The sequence below is a fragment of the Eptatretus burgeri genome, chromosome 16, assembly GCF_056783735.1.
Source record: "Eptatretus burgeri isolate ZD-2024b chromosome 16, Ebu_testis_v1, whole genome shotgun sequence".
In the NCBI taxonomy this organism is placed as follows: domain Eukaryota; kingdom Metazoa; phylum Chordata; class Myxini; order Myxiniformes; family Myxinidae; genus Eptatretus; species Eptatretus burgeri.
In genome coordinates this window covers 40,679,447-40,696,986 of record NC_140976.1, presented here as the reverse complement: position 1 = coordinate 40,696,986, position 17,540 = coordinate 40,679,447, and the positions used below count along the sequence as shown (strand labels likewise).

Genomic DNA, 17,540 nt, shown 5'->3' with positions numbered 1-17,540 from the left:
CAACCTGCGGTGATTGAGTGAGAGGCCCAAAGACTCAGCTTCATTGCGGGAGATGCCGATGATCTTAAATGCCCTGGTTTCGACAGCGTGAAGCCGAGAAAGGTGGGAGGCAGGAGCACCAGCCCAGAGGGGAGAGCAGTACTCCATCAGGCTACGGACAAAAGCTTTGTAAGTGGTCAGGAGCTCAAGAGGGCCGAAGTACAGACACAGATCCTGCCAACGAGCCTGGTTTTGGTTTAGTGGTTAGAGTGGCTGGCTTGGAATCTTAGGGTCCTGAGTTTGAGCCCCGTTTGTGGGGATGAATCAGCCTGTCGTCCTTCCGAGGTCAGCAAAATGAGTACCAATGTACTGGTCGAGGGACACAGCCGCGCTTCCAAGAAATGTTAGCTACTCGGCAGCCAAGCTGCCATAAGCAAGAACAGAATATAACTGCCAACGGATAAAGTAAAATGTGACAAGCAAGGTAATGTGTGGATAATTAATAACTTTGGTATAACGTGACACACATGTTAAGTTGCAAGTTAAGTAAACATATCATTTGATTTGATAAGACAATAGATACAGCACGGGCGGCATGATGGATGAGTCTTCAATTCTGTGTGAAATGTGTTCCTTTTTCAGGAAAGAGTGGCATGGGGAATTACCACGGGCGATACAGCTTCGAAACGTTCTCACACAAGCGAGCCTGCATGGTGAAGAGTGCAGGCCTTGACCAGGTGAACATCATTCGTTACCCGCCGTACTCCCAGCAAAAGCTGGATTGGGTACTTTGGGCAACTCGTAAGAAGCATTACTCGAGTTGTACCATCCAGTGAGGGCCGACATGGCCCGGACACACATTCATGAGGATTCCACAAAACCCGTCTGATGCCGATGAATGTTTAGTATAGTCATACGAAGGGAATTGCCATGCCATTGTAGGGAGAGAAAACCGACTCAGATTAACCAGAAGCATTTGAATGCCACAGCCATGGTCATGGCACGACAGAGCATGTCTTCGTTCCAATACTTCTGTACGCAGTTAAAACACTTCTTCTTCTTCTTCTTTCGGCTCGCTACCGTTAGGGGTTGCCACAGCGGATCAACCGTCTCCATTTCGCTCTATCCTCCACATCTTCCATTGACACTCCAACCACCCGCATGTCCGACCTCACCGTATCCATGAACCTCTTCTTTGGCCTTCCTCTTCTCCTGCCTGGCGGCTCCATCTTCAACATCCTTCTCCCGATATACTCCGCTTCCCTCCTGAGCACATGTCCAAACCATCTCAATCTCACCTCTCTCACTTTGCCTCCAAACCGTCCTACCTGCACTGTCCCTCTAATATATTCATTCCTTATCCTGTCCATCCTCGTCACTCCCAACGAGAATCGCAGCATCTTTAACTCTGCCACCTCCAGCTCCGCTTCCTGTCTTTTTGTTAGTGCCACCGCCTACAAACCATACAACATAGCTGGTCTCACTACCGTCTTATATACTTTCCCCTTCACTCTTGCAGCTACCCTTCTGTCACAAATCACTCCTGCAACTCTTCTCCACCCACTCCATCCTGCCTGCACTCTCTTTTTCACTTCTTTCCCACACTCTCCGTTACTTTGGACAGTTGATCCCAAGTATTTAAACCCATCCACCTTCCCCACCTCAACTCCTTGCAACCGCACCATACCACCACCCTCCCTCTCATTTACGCACATGTACTCCGTCTTACTCCTACTGACTAACATTCCCCTTCTCTCCAGTGCGTACCTCCACCTCTCGAGGCTCGCCTCAGCCTGCTCCCTACTCTCCCTACAGATCATGATGTCATCCGCAAACATCATAGTCCATGGGGACTCCAGTCTGATCTCGTCCGTCAACCTGTCCATCACCATTGCAAACAGGAAAGGGCTCAGAGTCGATCCTTGGTGCAATCCCACTTTTACCTTAAACCGGTCCGTCATTCCTACCGCACACCTCACCGCTGTCACACTGTCCTCATACATATCCCGCACGATCCTCACATACTTCTCCACCACTCCCGACTTCCTCATACAATGCCACAACTCCTCTCTTGGCACCCTATCATAAGCTTTCTCTAAATCCACAAACACACAATGTAACTCCTTCTGGCCTTCCCTATACTTCTCCATCAACATTCTCAAAGCAAACATCGCATCAGTGGTGCTCTTTCCTGGAATAAACCCATATTTCTGCTCACAGATCATCACCTCTCCTCTCAACCGAGCTTCCACTACTCTTTCCCACAACTTCATGGTGTGGCTTAACAACTTTATCCCTCTGTAATTTCCACAGCACTGCACATCATCCTTGTTCTTGAAAATCGGAACCAGTACACTTAATCTCCACTCCTCCGGCATCCTCTCACTTTCCAAGACTTTATTAAACAATCTGGTTAACAACCCCACTGCCATCTCTCCTAAGCACTTCCATGCCTCCACTGGTATACCATCAGGGCCAACCGCCTTTCCACTTTTCATCTTCTTCATAGCAGTCCTCACTTCATCCTTACTGATCCACCCCACTTCCAGATTCACTATCTCCACCTCTTCCAACCTTCTCTCTCTCTCATTTTCTTCATTCATCAGCTCCTCAAAGTACTCCATCCACCTTCTCAACACACTCTCCTCGCTCGTCAGCACATTCCCATTTGCGTCCTTTATCACCCTAACCTGCAGCACATCCTTCCCAGCTCGGTCCCTCTGTCATGCCAATCGGTATAAATCCTTTTAATTTAATTTAATAATAAATAATTTAAAACACCTGCTGCACAATGTCGTGTTTTAGAAACAATTTTTGTCCGACTTGGCATTTTGAAGTTTTGTAATCCGTTTGTAAGATTAGTGAATTGATTCCGTTTTGTTTTCTTTGGACGCATCAGTGAAAGTTGCAAACACACCGTGTCATTGTAAAGAAGTTTAGTTGTCGTTGCTGTAATTGTCGAGGAGTGGCCAAAATAAATTGCTTCATGGCAGTTTGGTGTAATTGTAAAAAAACTTATTTTATTATTTTATTTCATGACATTCTGTTTCAGTAATTGCACTAACATGAAGGAACTTTGAGAACTTCAAAATTTTAAACTATTAACTTCATCTGCAATAACCTGGTGTTGGCTTAGTGGTTAAGACGGCTGGCTTAAGATCGTAGGGTCTTGAGTTTGAGCCTCTGTCATGTTGTTAAATAACAACAGGTGGGTTGACTCAGCCTGTCATCCTTCTGAGGTCGGCAAAATGAGTACCAGCTTAATAGTAGCAGGGGCACTGCATTAGTGGCACAGCCGTGCTTCCAGAAAATGATGCAACCAGCAGCCACGGGCTGCAAAATAAATATTTTTTTTAAATCTGCAATGCATAATTGGCAACAGTGGAGGACTCATACAAGCATCTTGATTATTCTTTCCCCAACCTCGAAACTTGAAGAGAAATACAGGTGAGTTTGCATCGCTCATTAGTTGTGGTAGAAATGTCGTACCCACACTTACAACGTTGATATCAGCCATGAGGACAGAGGACAGACATTACTTTAGGGGGGTAGATTTCATTTATTCTTTATAATAACTAGCTTATACCACCCATCGCTTCATTGACAGGAATACTAAAAGGGGGGGGGGGGGAGAGAAAAAGAGGGGCTGCCTCTCATCAAAATGATTCTGCATAGAATAACAGTGAAGATGGAAACAAAATAATGTCTGAAATCCGTTTTCTACTGGTCATACTATAAATACCACCCGGAGACAAAGACCACCCGGACATTTCCAAAGATAAACACAGTGCAGAAACAAACACTTCCCAGAGACAAACACCGCCTAGACCTATCCGGAGACAAACACCACTTGGATAACTCTGGAGACAAACTCCTGTCTTGACAGAAACACCGCCCGGACACGTTTGGAGACAAAGACCACCCAGACATTTCCGAAGATAAACACAGTGCAGAAACAAATACTGCTCAGAGACAAACACTGGCCGGACACATCCGGAGACAACCACCACTTGGACACATCTGGAGACAAACTCCCATATTCACAGAAACACGGCCCGGATGAGGATTACTGGATGAGTTTATCCAGGATGAGGTTACTGGAAGAATGTGTGCATCCTGGAGTTTCTTTGGAGGGTCATAGGACGAATAGCGGGAGAAATATCGGAAAATAGTAGTAAACAGAGAGGCCACCAACCTGCCTGTGATGTGAGAGCAAAGGTCTTGTGCTTCGGCCTCATCACGCGAGATTTGATTAATGTTGAAAGCTTTCGATTCCACAGTGTCCAGGAGAGACAGAAGTGATGCTGGGGTGCCAGCCCATAGTGGAGAGCAGTACTCCATTGAGTGGAGAACAGTTCTCTATGAACAAAGGCCTTGTTGATTGTGAGTTGCTTTGATTTTCCAGGAAAAGACTTCTATCCAAGGAAAGGATGATTTTCCAAGAATCTCCAGCACTCTTTAATTGCCCTCCCAAGTAAAACTGAATGTAGAAACCCTTTTACACAGATGGGTGACATGAGACCTGCCTCCTTTCCCCTCCACCTGCCCCTTCTTTCCTCCCCAGCGAAATAAACTGACCAACGGAGAGTAATTTTTTTGGGCTTAAATTTGTGTTTCACAATACTTAGATTATTTTTCAACCTTTTGATTTTTTTCCCATTAACAACAGAAATTATCTTGTTTATGATCTTTTTATTGTTTCGAGTATTGTCACTGCTCATTTTTTTTCTGAAGAATAAGCACTGAAAAACAGATATCAGTGCCCACTTAAACCATGAAAATGGTACAAAAGTAGTTGGGATGGAATTGGATTGCAGTGTCATCCATCAGATGAGGAACATGCCTTCCATGGCTTCAGCGACACAGCATACCCACCTTCTTTCCCCATGGGTCTAGTTTTGTGGTTGCTGTTGGCTAATACTATCTCATCCACCTTTTGATGGCATTTGTTCCATCAATGGTTCCACTACCCCTCTCAGGTTAACTGAGTTGCCACGAACCAGTCAAACCCGATCATGGGTGTTTTTTTTTAGGAGACACCATCTCCTTACTGGATGGCCGTTGGCTCCCAAAGGGAGCTCATTCACCCTTTGTCAGGTGTTGTGTTTAGTCCTGCACGGTGTCAAAGTCACCCTCCCCACTGGCAAGCCTGTGAGGGATGTCGGTTTAGTTGCCGACAACCCGACCGTGCAGCAGGTAGCATTGGGTTACATGTTACCAGTGGCAGTCCCAAGACTTACCTGACTCTCAGATTTGGTGCACAGAAGATGAGATTTTCCTGGAGGTGACTTTCAGGTAAGGGACCACTGATTACATGATAAACTCCATTCATACACTGCAGGTATTATATTTGTGTACAATGGATAAAAGTTACAAGAAACCTGCTGCAATTGCATCTGTACATGGGGGATTTTTTCCCCCCAAAATATCAAAACAGAACAAACCATATTGTATCAAGGAAGATGCATTGTTTGTTTGTTCCTTACGAAATCTAAAGATTTCGTAAGTATATTGATGCCTTCCGTTTCTGTTTGTTACTTACGAAATCTAAAGATTTCGTAAGTATATTGATGACTTCCGTTTGTTTGTTTGTTTGTAGGCACGATAACTCGAGAACGGAAGAAGCTACCAATGTCAAATTACACCACGTGATTCAGGAGGGTGATGGCTAGTGCTGATTAGATTTTGGTCAAAATCGGTCAAAGGTCAAGGTCACGGAGAAGTCAAATATTCGATTTTTGATGGTTTGGTACAGATAACTCGAGAACGGAAGAAGCTACCAATATCAAATTACACCACGTGATTCAGGAGGTTGATGGCTAGTGCTGATTAGATTTTGGTCAAAATCAGTCAACAGTCAAGGTCACAGTGAGGTCAAACATTCAAAAAATGATAACTCGAGAACGGAAGAAGCTTCCAATGTCAAATTACACCACGTGATTCAGGAGGGTGGTGGCTCGCGCTGATTAGATTTTGGTCAAAATCGGTCAAAGGTCAAGGTCACAGTGAGGTCAAACATCCAAAACATTCGATTTTTGATGGTTTGGTACAGAATCATCGTAGAAACTTCTGGTTTGCGTCGCTACCTTCTCTCGAGACAGCTTTTATTAGACAAGGTCAGAGGTGAAGTTGACGATTTCGTAAGTACCAGTCTATGACTGCTTGTTTATTTATTCATTCATTCCATGTACGATGAAATTCTCAATAGCATGCAAATTGAGTTAGAAATAGCATTATTAACCCTACGCACATTTCCAATTACTTATCAAAATAAGCCAAAGACAAACTACCAGCTTTGTAAATGCATGAAGACCCGGAAGCAGTTCTCAAGACTTGTTGCTCCGCTTGTTGCTTCCCCTCAGCATGTCAAACAATGTCTGAAATCGATTTCCCATGAGTCGCGGAGCATCAGATGGGTCACAGTCCTCTTTGAAAGCCTTTGATGTAGCTTCACTGACCAGTAAAATACCTAAGTCAAAAAGCAGGATTGCAAATGAGAACATGAAGATCAAATACAGAGAAGCTGCCATACTGCCTCCATGGGAATACAAATCCCGGAAATCCGACTTCCCTAAGAGTGCTGCCATAGTCGAGGTTAGGCTGTTACTCAATGTGTTGTACCTTTGAAACCAGTAGCCAAAAATGCCCCAGAATAAAAGAGAATAACCGACAAGAACAAAGAGAAAAATGAAAGAGAATGAACGCATAATTTCACCACAAAGCACCACGGATTTCACCATCGGCCTTAACCAGTGGGTCATCCCGAGGAGGCCGAAGATCTTAAAAGATGTGAGAAAGACCAGGATGGCATTGAAGTCGGTGCATTGCCTGCTGAGGATGATGAAGTTCAACAACTCAGAGGTCCCTGTAAAGGCAAAAACCACAACCATTGCTCCAAAACTCAAACAAAGCAACAACTTTAAACTCACATTGTCAAACTTTGAATAAGAGCAGATCAAATGAGATAATTTAATCTAACTTTAAGTACAAACGACGTAGCTTTGTTTCTTTTTAGCTGTTTTAAACAGGATGCCCTAGACTTTAGAGGTATGCATACTCTCATCTCTGAGGTATCTAGCCGAGGTTTGAATCTCTACCCAGCTATAAACTGCCATCCTGGTGTTTCGTAGGTAGGGTGATCCATCAATGGCTGTGCCGTCCCTCAGATGGGCATTGAACTGGGCGTTTCCTCTGCTAGCATTAGTTGGTGAACGTTAATGATCCCACGGTGTCCTTCACTAAGAAAAGGAGAACTGTCACCACCCTGAACAAATTCTAAATTCCTGCCCTAACCTACAGGGGAACTACATCAGTGGCACATCTGTGTCCCCAGCAAATGATGCTACCCACAACCATGTGCTGCGTATGAAAGAAGAAGCCGTTTTAGTGCCATATTATTATTTCAGATTTAATCATTAATTTCTAAAGCCTGGCATACACGAACGTGATTTGTCCATGTACGTGATTCTCAAGCGAGTCATCTTATTGTCACTGGGGCTTTGCCTGAGAGGTTCCCTAGATTAACCTGACCTCATACAGCTGAGTATGTCACGTGAGTTTCACTTTCGCCTGAATATTGACCCGGTAATTGGAACTCAGTCGAACATGCTTAACTCACCGAGTGAATTGTCCATGACCTAAGAAGGAACTGTTGACTTGACATCGTGAGATTAGAAATCTCCATCATGCCTGTGCTTCTCACCATATCCACAGGGAATTTTGGCTTATTTGACATCCCCCTTGAGTCAGATGGTTTTGTTGACTTGAACACTGATTGACTATCAAAAAAACAAAAGAATGGATTTTGTGCACATTGTTTTGGTAATTGAATGTCAATCAATTTGAAATTTGTCTGGAATTTGTGCCATTGCACGTTTATTAATTTCGCACAACTTGATTTGGGCTTATATGTACGTAGCAGTATAAAAGCCAGTCAAAAATGATGGGTTGGAATTATTTTATTCGAAACATTCAAAGTAACTGGAAGATATAATGTTTCAAACCGTAGCAAGAAAAAAACGTTATTTTAAAACACGACATGTACAGATGTGACCCTATTTTCTTTATCTTTTGGGACATTTCATGTTGACGGTACAGCCTTGTGAGTGTGCCAAAGTCTGAAGCCTCGGCCTAGTGTCAGGTGTGCTTATATCTTCTTTATTTATTAGACATCCTACGGACATGAATGAATGCTCGTTTTACTCTATGCGTGTTTCACATCACGTGCAGCGAATTTCACCTCCCTGTGCCTTGTATTTATTATTATTTTAATGCTCCTGTGCACCGCCCTTGAGTCCTGGAAGTCACCGTCTACATTTCCAAAAGAAGAGACGTGATTACTCTTTCATGAAAAATGTTTTTGGAGTTTTTTTTATCCTGAAAAATAGACCGTAGTGAACACACAGTCGTGTTAAAAGATTGGTCTTTAAAACCCTACTTAATCATCCTTATGAAGGAGGACAGACAAATACACAAACACACAAATACAGACTGTTTTATATCGGTAGATACCTGTAACTTAATCACCTGTGATCCATATAGACAAATAGTCTCAGTCATAGATGCCTTAATACGGAATTATAATGAAAATATTTGCTAAGATTGTTTGTAATTGTAAATCTAAATTTCGCATCATCTTCTAGTATAGTTACCGCATTATTAGCTTGAAAATGTCTTAACTCTACAAATACTATCTTAAATAATGGATTAAGTTGAAACAGATATCCTTACAAGGACTGTTCCTGATTGTAGACAAGCTGTGCTTGCCAGACGTGTTCTTCAGGTAGAAAATGCTGATTGTTCCAAGGCCGAGGGAAAACAGGACAAGCTCTGCCCACGTCGAGACGTGGCACAGGTACTTGCTACGGGATCGAGCAGCTTTTGTGGCCATGGAAACCACCATGTAGAGCAGAAGCAATATGAAGGCACCGTAAGCTACGTTGGTCACAAGATGTGCTGCATAGTCCAGCTCGTACAGGCGGAAGACATGAATTTTATATGATAGTGTCATATAACCTGCAAGAAGAAGAAAATGGTTTTGTACAAAGGCAGTCTGATGAATATCACAAGGAATTTTGTTTAAAAGTAAAATCCTACAAATATGACCACCAAGGTCATACATTGATAATGGAGTAATCCCAACAATATCTGATGGGAGAGCACAACAAAACTTTAAGGGAACCCTCCTAACCTATGTGTGTGTGTGTTTTTTTTCATCAACATTGCAATGCAGCAAGCTCTTTATAACTGAACTTTGGGAGAATGTTGCACTACCAGCTTGTTTTGGGAATGTTTGCCCAGACCCTCCTTTGGTGTCTTCATCATGACCATCGCAAGATGCGGTATATACTAGCCGAGTGCAAGCATTAGGAAGTCCCTATGCTTGTTTCTCCAATGTATTCATCTTTTCACATGGGTTCCCCGAGACAATTTTGGTTGATTTCATCACGAGTTTCTTGAGCTAATTATAATTAAGTTTTATTTCTGGAGTTAATTAATTGTATTTGACCTTTGTCATGGGTTTTTTAAGCCATTGTTTAAGTTTGATTTCATTTTCTCGAGTTATAAAACTTCAGTTGTTCAAATTTCATTTCCGAAATGATTGCGCAATTGATATTGATCTAATAATTGTTCGCAATCTATTTGCAGTTTTACCTTTTATTAATTCATTCAAGTAGTTTTTCGTTAATTGGATCATTTACTTCTTTGACTCATTCAGTTGTGAGCGCTTGCCAAGCAAGCTATTCCTTATCAATGGTTTTGAATGGAGCGCTGGCTCAAGTGCTTAAGCCACTTGGCAAGCACTCTCTCTCTCTTTATCTCTCTACAAGAAACTTGGCAACTGGAACATACCTCTGGTGTAGCAAAGGCTGTTGAATTGAAGAACTGTCCAGGGATTTAGTGAGGCTCTATCTTGAATAATGTGTGTAGTTTTGGTCATCATAGCTCAGGAAGGACAATATAAATACCATAGAGAGGGTTCAGCACAGGGCTCCCAGAATGATTCCGGGCCTAGCTAGACTCAGCGATGAGGAGCGACTTGAGGCTTTATCTTCTTATATATAAAAGGAGTTCAGTCTCGGTATGCCTGTGTCCGTCCCAGCCTGTGTACGTCAGTCTGTCAAAAATTATTGTCCAATAGGGGATACCACAAATCAAACAAAAACGGTACCCCCAACGGCAAACACAATCGGCAGCACAGCATGCACGTACACGTAGACACAGAATATAACGTGCTGCACATACAGGTTAGGCCAGATGAGATCAGTGACTTGCTGCAGATACCATGTAAACCTGTACTAACCTGTTTCATGGTCGGGTTGTCGGCGACTAAACCGTCTCCCCCACCAGGTTTCCTGGTGAGGAGGGTGTTTGGATATGGACACCCAGCAGGATTAAAAACAAAACCTGTCAAAGGGCAGAGGAGCTCCTTGTGAGCCAACGGCCATCCATATCTAGTGCCCAACTGTGTCTGCGGACGTCCTCCTGCAGTTGGGTGACTTTTTTTTAGGAGGTTGGTGGCAGGATTTGCACTTCGGCCACCGTAAAACATTTCACTCCACAAAACCCATAAATGCAAAGAAAACTGAAAACCCACTCCGTGGGATTACCTCCTGTGCAGCTTCCCTCCGCAGGGGAATGCACCGGATCACGGGATTGGGGCAAAGCCTTTGGGACCCCCACTCTTTAATGATAGGAGGAAATTGGGTTACATGTTTGCGGTAGTGTGTGTTGGGGTGGTGCTGAGGCGTCGGCCACCACACGGCAGTCTCCTTGGGTTAACCTGAGGCAGTCCCTTCAGGTGGGTGCCTGGAATGTCCTATCCCTAAGAGAGGATGATCACCTGTCTCTGTTATCATCTGAGTTCAAGCGTTTGAACATAGGTATTGCAGCACTCTGAGGTTTTGAGACCGGATAGTGGCAAGATCATGGTGGGTGGTTACACCTACTATTGGTCTGGTTGCTCTGATGGTTACCATGCCCCAGGAGTTGCTGTAGCTGTGTCCAATAAGCTGACTCCAATGATAATTGAGGAAACACCGGTCAACGAGCGTATTGTGAGACAAGGATTCGTCGCTCCTAAGGAGTCGATTCCCTGGTTTCTGTATATGCTCCGACAGAAGCGAATGATCTCACCGTGAAGGACACATTCTATTCCGTGCTGGAGTCTGTGGTTGATCAGTGCCCCAGGTGAGATACTCTTCTAGTCTTGGGGGATTTCAATGCATCGACTGGAGCTGATAGGGATGGTTATGAGGTGTGTGTTGGTCCCCATGGGTCTGGAACTGTGAACCAGAATAACACTAAGGTCCTTGACTTTGCAAGAAGTCATGGACTTTGAGTGGCTGATTCATGGTTTCAGCACCCACAGGCTCATCGCTGGACTTGGTATTCCAACGATGGTGGTGTGGCAAAGGAGATTGACCATGTGCTCATTGATGGTCGCTGGAGGATGATCCAGAACTGCAAGGTCCACCGGAGTGCTCAGTTCCTCAATCCCGACCACAGGCTTGTGGTAGCGACCCTGAAGTTGCAGCTTAAACCCGATAGAATGGTACCATCCCACCTTCGGCTGGATGTTGGCAAAGCTCAAGTATGAGAGGGTAGCTGAGGAGTTTGCGAACAAGCTGAGTGGGGATTTGGGGGGTCTGGGTGCTTTGGGTAATCCTGAAGAGTTGTGGAGTGCCTTCGAGCCCACCATCCATGATGTTGCTGGTCGATGTCTTGGAACTCACCGAAGGGCAAAGAAGAATATTGTCTCGCGAGGGACACTGGATACCATTGACCAGAGTCGCAGGGTCAGGCTTAATGGCAGAGCTGAGCTGTTCAGGGAGTTGAGGCAGAAAACTAAATGTGCGTTAAGGGTGGACAAGAAGGCTTATGTGTGAGGAATCTATGAGGGGGTCAAGCATCACCTGTGGTCAGGTGATTCGCATCCTGCTTACAGGGGAATTTGCACAATGCGTTCTTCCAAGCTCGTCCCTCAGTGTACTGCAGTTAGAGCGGAGATCATGGGCTCTTGACAGAGGAGTCCGAAGTGAAGGCCCGCTGGGCGGGTTACTTTGAGCGGATGTACCAGGCTGATCCACCAGCTGTTGAGTTGGATGTCTGGGGTGTTACTATCCCTACTGCTAACCATCCAATCAACTGTGAACCACCTTCGTTTGTGGAAACACAGGCTGCGGTGAACCGCTTGAAATGGGGTAATGCTCCGAGGATTTGTGGCATCCATGCTGAACTTCTCAAGGCTGGTGGAAATGCTGCACTCGTGTCGTTGCATGCAGTTTTGTGCTCTGCCTGGAACACAGGCATCATCCCAACTGACTGGGAGAGGGGCCTTGTTGTCCCTCTCTGGAAATGGAAGGCTGATCGCCAAGACTGCAACAACTACCGAGGAGTTACGCTGCTCTCAGTGCCGGGCAAGGTCTTTGCTCGGATAATTATTGATTGGGTTCGTCACCATCTGCTTGAGCAACAGCTCCCAGAGTAGTCAGGCTTTCTACCAAAGAGGTCAACGATTGAACGTATCCTTGCCCTTCAGGTCCTCACCAAACGCAGGTGAGAGTTTTGGCAGGGGCTGCTTGCAGCCTTTGTTGATCTCTGCAAAGCGTTCGATTCGGTGAATCGGGATGCCCTCTGGAGGATTCTTGGTCTTCATGGGGTGCCACCAAAACTGATCGATCTGATGTCTGAACTCTACTCTGGTACTGAGAGTGCTGAGTGATGTGGTGGTACCATATCCGACTTATTTCCAGTTGTGACTGGAGTTCGTGAATCTGCTCACCAGATTCTCTGTGCGAGGGAACCTTGTGAGTGGAAGGGGCCAATGGGCTGATCACGTGCCTCATGGTTGTAGCAAGCTAATCGGCATCTCAAGGAGGTGGGGATGGGCTAGGCATCTGCCTGGGGGATGGTCAGACGGATGCCCCTGGAGTACCGGCGGAAAGTGGACGCAGTGACTCGCTGCTCCGGCGCATGCTCCTATGCCTAACCTGACCTGACATACTGGGTGTTTCAAAAAGAGTGATGCAATTTTAAGTGTTTATTTGCAAAGAAATGGAAACCTCAGGAATGTGAACCAAACATTTCTTCAAAGCTTATGACATGGTATTTTCTATCACTGATTGCTATTGCAGTAAGTCACTGCTCGAGTTAGTGAGAGCCCAAGGTCTGAAATTGGCATTTACGCAAAATCCTTGTAATTGACGTTCTCGATGTGTGCCCTTCCTCGGTTCAGACAGGCATTAATCTTGACTCCAAAGTTCTGTCCAACTTTCCTGTCGGTCTCATGTGGCACTGACTGGAGGCAGTCTGACACCTCCTGCTTTAGATCATCCAGTGTGGGAGAGCAGTTGGCATAGACAGAGCCCTTGGCAGCCCCCCAGAACCAGTAGTCCAGATGGTTCATGTCTGGGCTATGGGATGCTCAGTCATGAGCGGTACCCAGGGCAACGCGGCGGTTTCTGAAGAGTGCAGTCGGAAAGTGATGGTGTCACCAGATGTATGCGGGGATGCACCATCCTGCATAAACCTGGTCATGCTGAGATGGTTTGGGGTGACCTTTTGGGCTGGATCATTATGGAACTTCTTGCGCACGGCCCAGTAGCGTTCACTATTGATCGTCACCATCCTGCTGTTGTCACTCTCAAACCAGTAAGGCCCTAGCATTCTCCATCTGTCATTGAAGGTGCAGAAGCACATGACCTTAGGCTCTTTGAGGTACTTCTCAGTGATCTCAGGTGGTTCTGCCCCCCAGAAAATGTTGTTGTGGTTGTTGAGGGCACCGTTCAAGTGGAAATGGGCTTTTTCACTGAACCAGATTGGTTGATCTAGTTTGGGTACCACTCCATCCTGTCACTGAGCCAATTGCACATATCAAGTCTCCTTCTCATGTCATCTTGACTCAGTTTATGCCTGATAGAGATGATGTATGGGAAAAGCTTCAGTTCCTTAGTGAGGATACGCCAGACTGATGTTGCTTTGATGCTTAGCTCCCGGGAGCGCCGGCGGTGGGAATTGTTGGGACTGTCCACTGCAGAATCCCGTACGGCGTCGTTGATGGCTTGGCTCTTGGTTGCTGATGCTGGCCTGCCACCGTCGACTTTGCTCTGGTTGTGCACTGTACTCTTGTGCTCAAAATGTTTCACAATACGTTGAATGGCACAATTTTTGGGTCCATCATGTGTTCTGAGGTCGTATTCCTGGCAGAACCTCTAACGGGTGTCTACATATGATTTCGTCTCATACCACAGAGCCACCACTTTTGTCTTCTGCTTCACTGTCGATGGCATAGTTGAGCTATGGAGCTAGAAATCCCAGGGAAGAAATACCACGACAACACCACCAAACCTTGAAAAGGAAAACGGTATCGGTCAAAAAAACAAAGAAATGGCAGGAAGTCAAAGTTGTATCAATCTTTTTGAAACACCCTGAACACACATGAGGAGAGTTTGTTTCCTGACAGTTTGATTAAAAGAAGGAAGGGAGGGGGAGGGCAATAAATTAATTTTTTTGACCTTCCTCTTCGTGTGTTGTTGTGTATTGTTTGCAATTCATCATCTATAAAGGCTGTGATGAATATCCCATTAACACTCCCCCACTCCTCGCTCCCTGAGTGTGTAGCGATATCATACATGGCAAGTTAGAGGAGATGAAAAACGGGTTGGTAGGAATCGAAAGTAGGTTTTTATTGTATTTATTTATTTTTACCAAACGTGGTAAAAACGTTATTTGAGATGGTGTCAGTGACACAAAATACACCAGAATACCGAGATAGTCGTTTATTGACGAAATGGTCTTGCAGCTGTTCAGAACTCATCTCAAATGTTTACTTTTTCGTTACAGTCCAAGTATGGACTCATCTCAACGATCATGAAGCACCAAGTGAGCAAAGATCAATCAAACTGACAAGATGGCCGGGCCCTGACGGATGAGCCACTTCGTGTGACCATGCTCGGCATTGTCGCCCATTCACTCCAGGCTTTCTTGGCCTTCATGACAAGATCTCTCGGAGGATCAAACTTATGACCTGGGGTTTTGCATGTGAGGAGAGAAGGTGACCTCATTTGACAAGCACCCTCGGCAATCGATCTTGTTTTTACAAACTTGTGAGAAGATACTTTCCTCTTCGGCATTACAGTGAGGCAGGACAAGTATACCCGCTGAACTGCTCATCAAAGGAAGGACAGTGTGTAGTTGATGTTGTGTTCCTCACCCAAGAATCGTCTTCGCCTATCCCTCCCCCCTACCCCCCAGAAACCCCCCACAAAATCTTTATTTATTTAAATAATTATAAATAAATGTATTTGCCTTTTTAAAATTTTGGGCACCCTTGGGATATATCCCTGAACGTGCTACATCGTCCCATCCACATTCCTCCTCTCATTCCCCCAATGAAGTTGCATCGTTTTGACGGATTAAATTTGTCTGGAGTTGATGTGGCGCAGGCATGATGGGCCAAGTGGCCTCCTTCTGCTTCTCATAAGTGATCTGGATTCATTCACAGGTTTGTACTTTGGTTTTCTCTTCCAAGGAATTATGCGCTGTCAGGCGGAGGAGCATTTTGTTATGAAAAAGCACAATACACTGTATGCTTGTATAAAACAACCGCAGTAACGTGAAATTGCTCATATTTGTATACTCACCTGCAGAGATGTCGACAAAGGTACTGATGCGGCTATGAAGGTTAACATTTGGATTGTAGATGTTCACCTCTGTGACGATGACTGCTGTGTGTGAATCCAACCAACCCGTTTCATTCAAATGTTTGACCATACGCTGCACATGAGTACGATTATTTCCAAGATGTGCTGTGTAAGCCCCACTTCCATAATTGACATTTTCTGTTTGAAAGATAACAAAATTAATCAAACAACCCCATTTTTTTTTGGAGCTGAAGGCGATAAATAATTTAAGTTTGTGACTACAAAATATTTGAAAAGCAGAAGTAGTGGAATCCTGTATTAAGGCAACTTCGTGCTCTGGAAAGTTACTGATAGCAGTAAGTTTTTGTATTAGTGACGTTACAATGTGGTATAAAAACTGTGAAGCTTACCTATTACAAAAAAGGGATTGATGGAGGTCTGCTCAACAGGCCATGGCTGCCAGGCTTCATACCCGAAAGAGTTACTGGAGCTCTTGTAACGTGTCCATCCCTCTGAGTACTTGTTGGTGTCCTGTTGCCATTTCAGCATTTCCTGGATGCATCCTTTTTCAATGACTGCGTTTTTGCAGGACAATTGAACTGTCGACAACATTGAGAAGTATTACAAGGTAATTAGAAGAAATGCAGATGTATGAAAAGGTAATTAACACATACACCAAAGTGAAAGGCGGGGTTAAGCAATTGGTTCACTTCTGTCTGTCTGTTAGTTTATGATCGAGGAAAAACTTTATTTCAATTCATTGAATGTTATATTTTGAGCACAAATCGGAACATGAACCTGTAGTTTCGCAGTACTTTGGCTTTTAATTCATCCCAATCGCGCATGCCCAGAAAAGCGAGACTTTTTTTTTTACTCTGTCTGCCTGTGTGGCAGTTAAACAAAATTGAAAATCATTCCAAACAGGAAACTTACTGTTTGTAAGGACGTCACAAAGGACACAAACTACAGGCACGAATAAGTAATGTAATATGTCGAATAAGGTGGTGTAAACGACATTGCATCGACCGCAGGAAAAGTTCCAGATTTTTTTTTCTATGACCTTTCAATTCTTTTTTAGCCCCCGTTGGACTTAGTCTGAAATGGGGGCTTATCTTATGGATTTGGTCTAAATTTTCGTGTGCGTGCATGCGTGCATCCGCAACCATATTTCGGACATGTTTGGACCGATTTTATCCCTACTTGGCACAAGCACAGTACATGATGGCATAGCTAAGCAGCTCATTATGTTGCGATCTGATCAAAGATGGCCGACTGGTAGACTGGCGGTCATTTTAGTTAAAAATAAAACTCGGTATCGAAAACGTCCTCAACCATTTCTCAGACATGCATTCACCAATGTTGATCAAAGATGGCACACAGATAAAGAATGATAGCTTACATATGCGCGTCATTTTTCTTCGAGATCACATCCAAGATGGCTGACTGGCGGCCATTTTAGTTGAAAAAAACCCCGATGTTGAACACATCCGCAGCCATTTCTCGTCCATGCATTTACCGATTTTGTTCAAACTTGGCACACAGATAAGGAATGATGGCTTACATATGCGTGTAATTTTTCTTCGAGATCATATCTAAGATGGCTGACTGGTGGCCATTTTAGTTGTAAAAAAAACCCCCGATGTTGAACATGTCCTCAACCATTTCTGGAACATGCATTTACCGATATTATTCAAACTTGACACACAGATAAAGAATGTTGGCTTACACATGGATGTCGTTTATTTTTGAGATCAGATCCAAGATGGCTGAATGGTGGCCATTTTGTTACTTAAATGTGTCCCCAACCATTTCTCAGATATGCATGGTCTGATTTTGTTCAAACTTTGTACAAGAAAAGTACATGATGATATACATGTGCACCTCACTTTATTTTGCAATCTGATCAAAGATGGCCGA

At 44.4% G+C, this 17,540-nt stretch overlaps 2 protein-coding genes across 6 annotated transcripts in view; one reads left to right on the top strand and one right to left on the bottom strand.

Annotated features, from left to right (window-relative positions):
- LOC147010921 (aldehyde dehydrogenase family 3 member B1-like) overlaps nt 1-2,971 on the top strand; it is a 29,128-nt gene extending 26,157 nt beyond the window's left edge. For all 3 annotated transcript variants that reach the window (XM_085860572.1, XM_085860571.1, XM_085860573.1), the window contains one exon: nt 622-2,971. In XM_085860572.1, the coding sequence (XP_085716698.1) occupies nt 622-815 (194 nt within the window). In that variant the 3' untranslated portion in view covers nt 816-2,971. The remainder of the gene's footprint in view (nt 1-621) is intronic.
- A 3,081-nt stretch (nt 2,972-6,052) lies between these two features.
- The window catches only part of LOC147010920 (polycystin family receptor for egg jelly-like), a 136,679-nt gene continuing 125,191 nt past the window's right edge, over nt 6,053-17,540 (bottom strand). For all 3 annotated transcript variants that reach the window (XM_085858651.1, XM_085858652.1, XM_085858653.1), the window contains 4 exons: nt 16,034-16,222; nt 15,624-15,821; nt 8,710-8,994; nt 6,053-6,844 (listed from right to left, as the gene is read on the bottom strand). In XM_085858651.1, the coding sequence (XP_085714777.1) occupies nt 6,306-6,844; nt 8,710-8,994; nt 15,624-15,821; nt 16,034-16,222 (1,211 nt within the window). In that variant the 3' untranslated portion in view covers nt 6,053-6,305. The remainder of the gene's footprint in view (nt 6,845-8,709; nt 8,995-15,623; nt 15,822-16,033; nt 16,223-17,540) is intronic.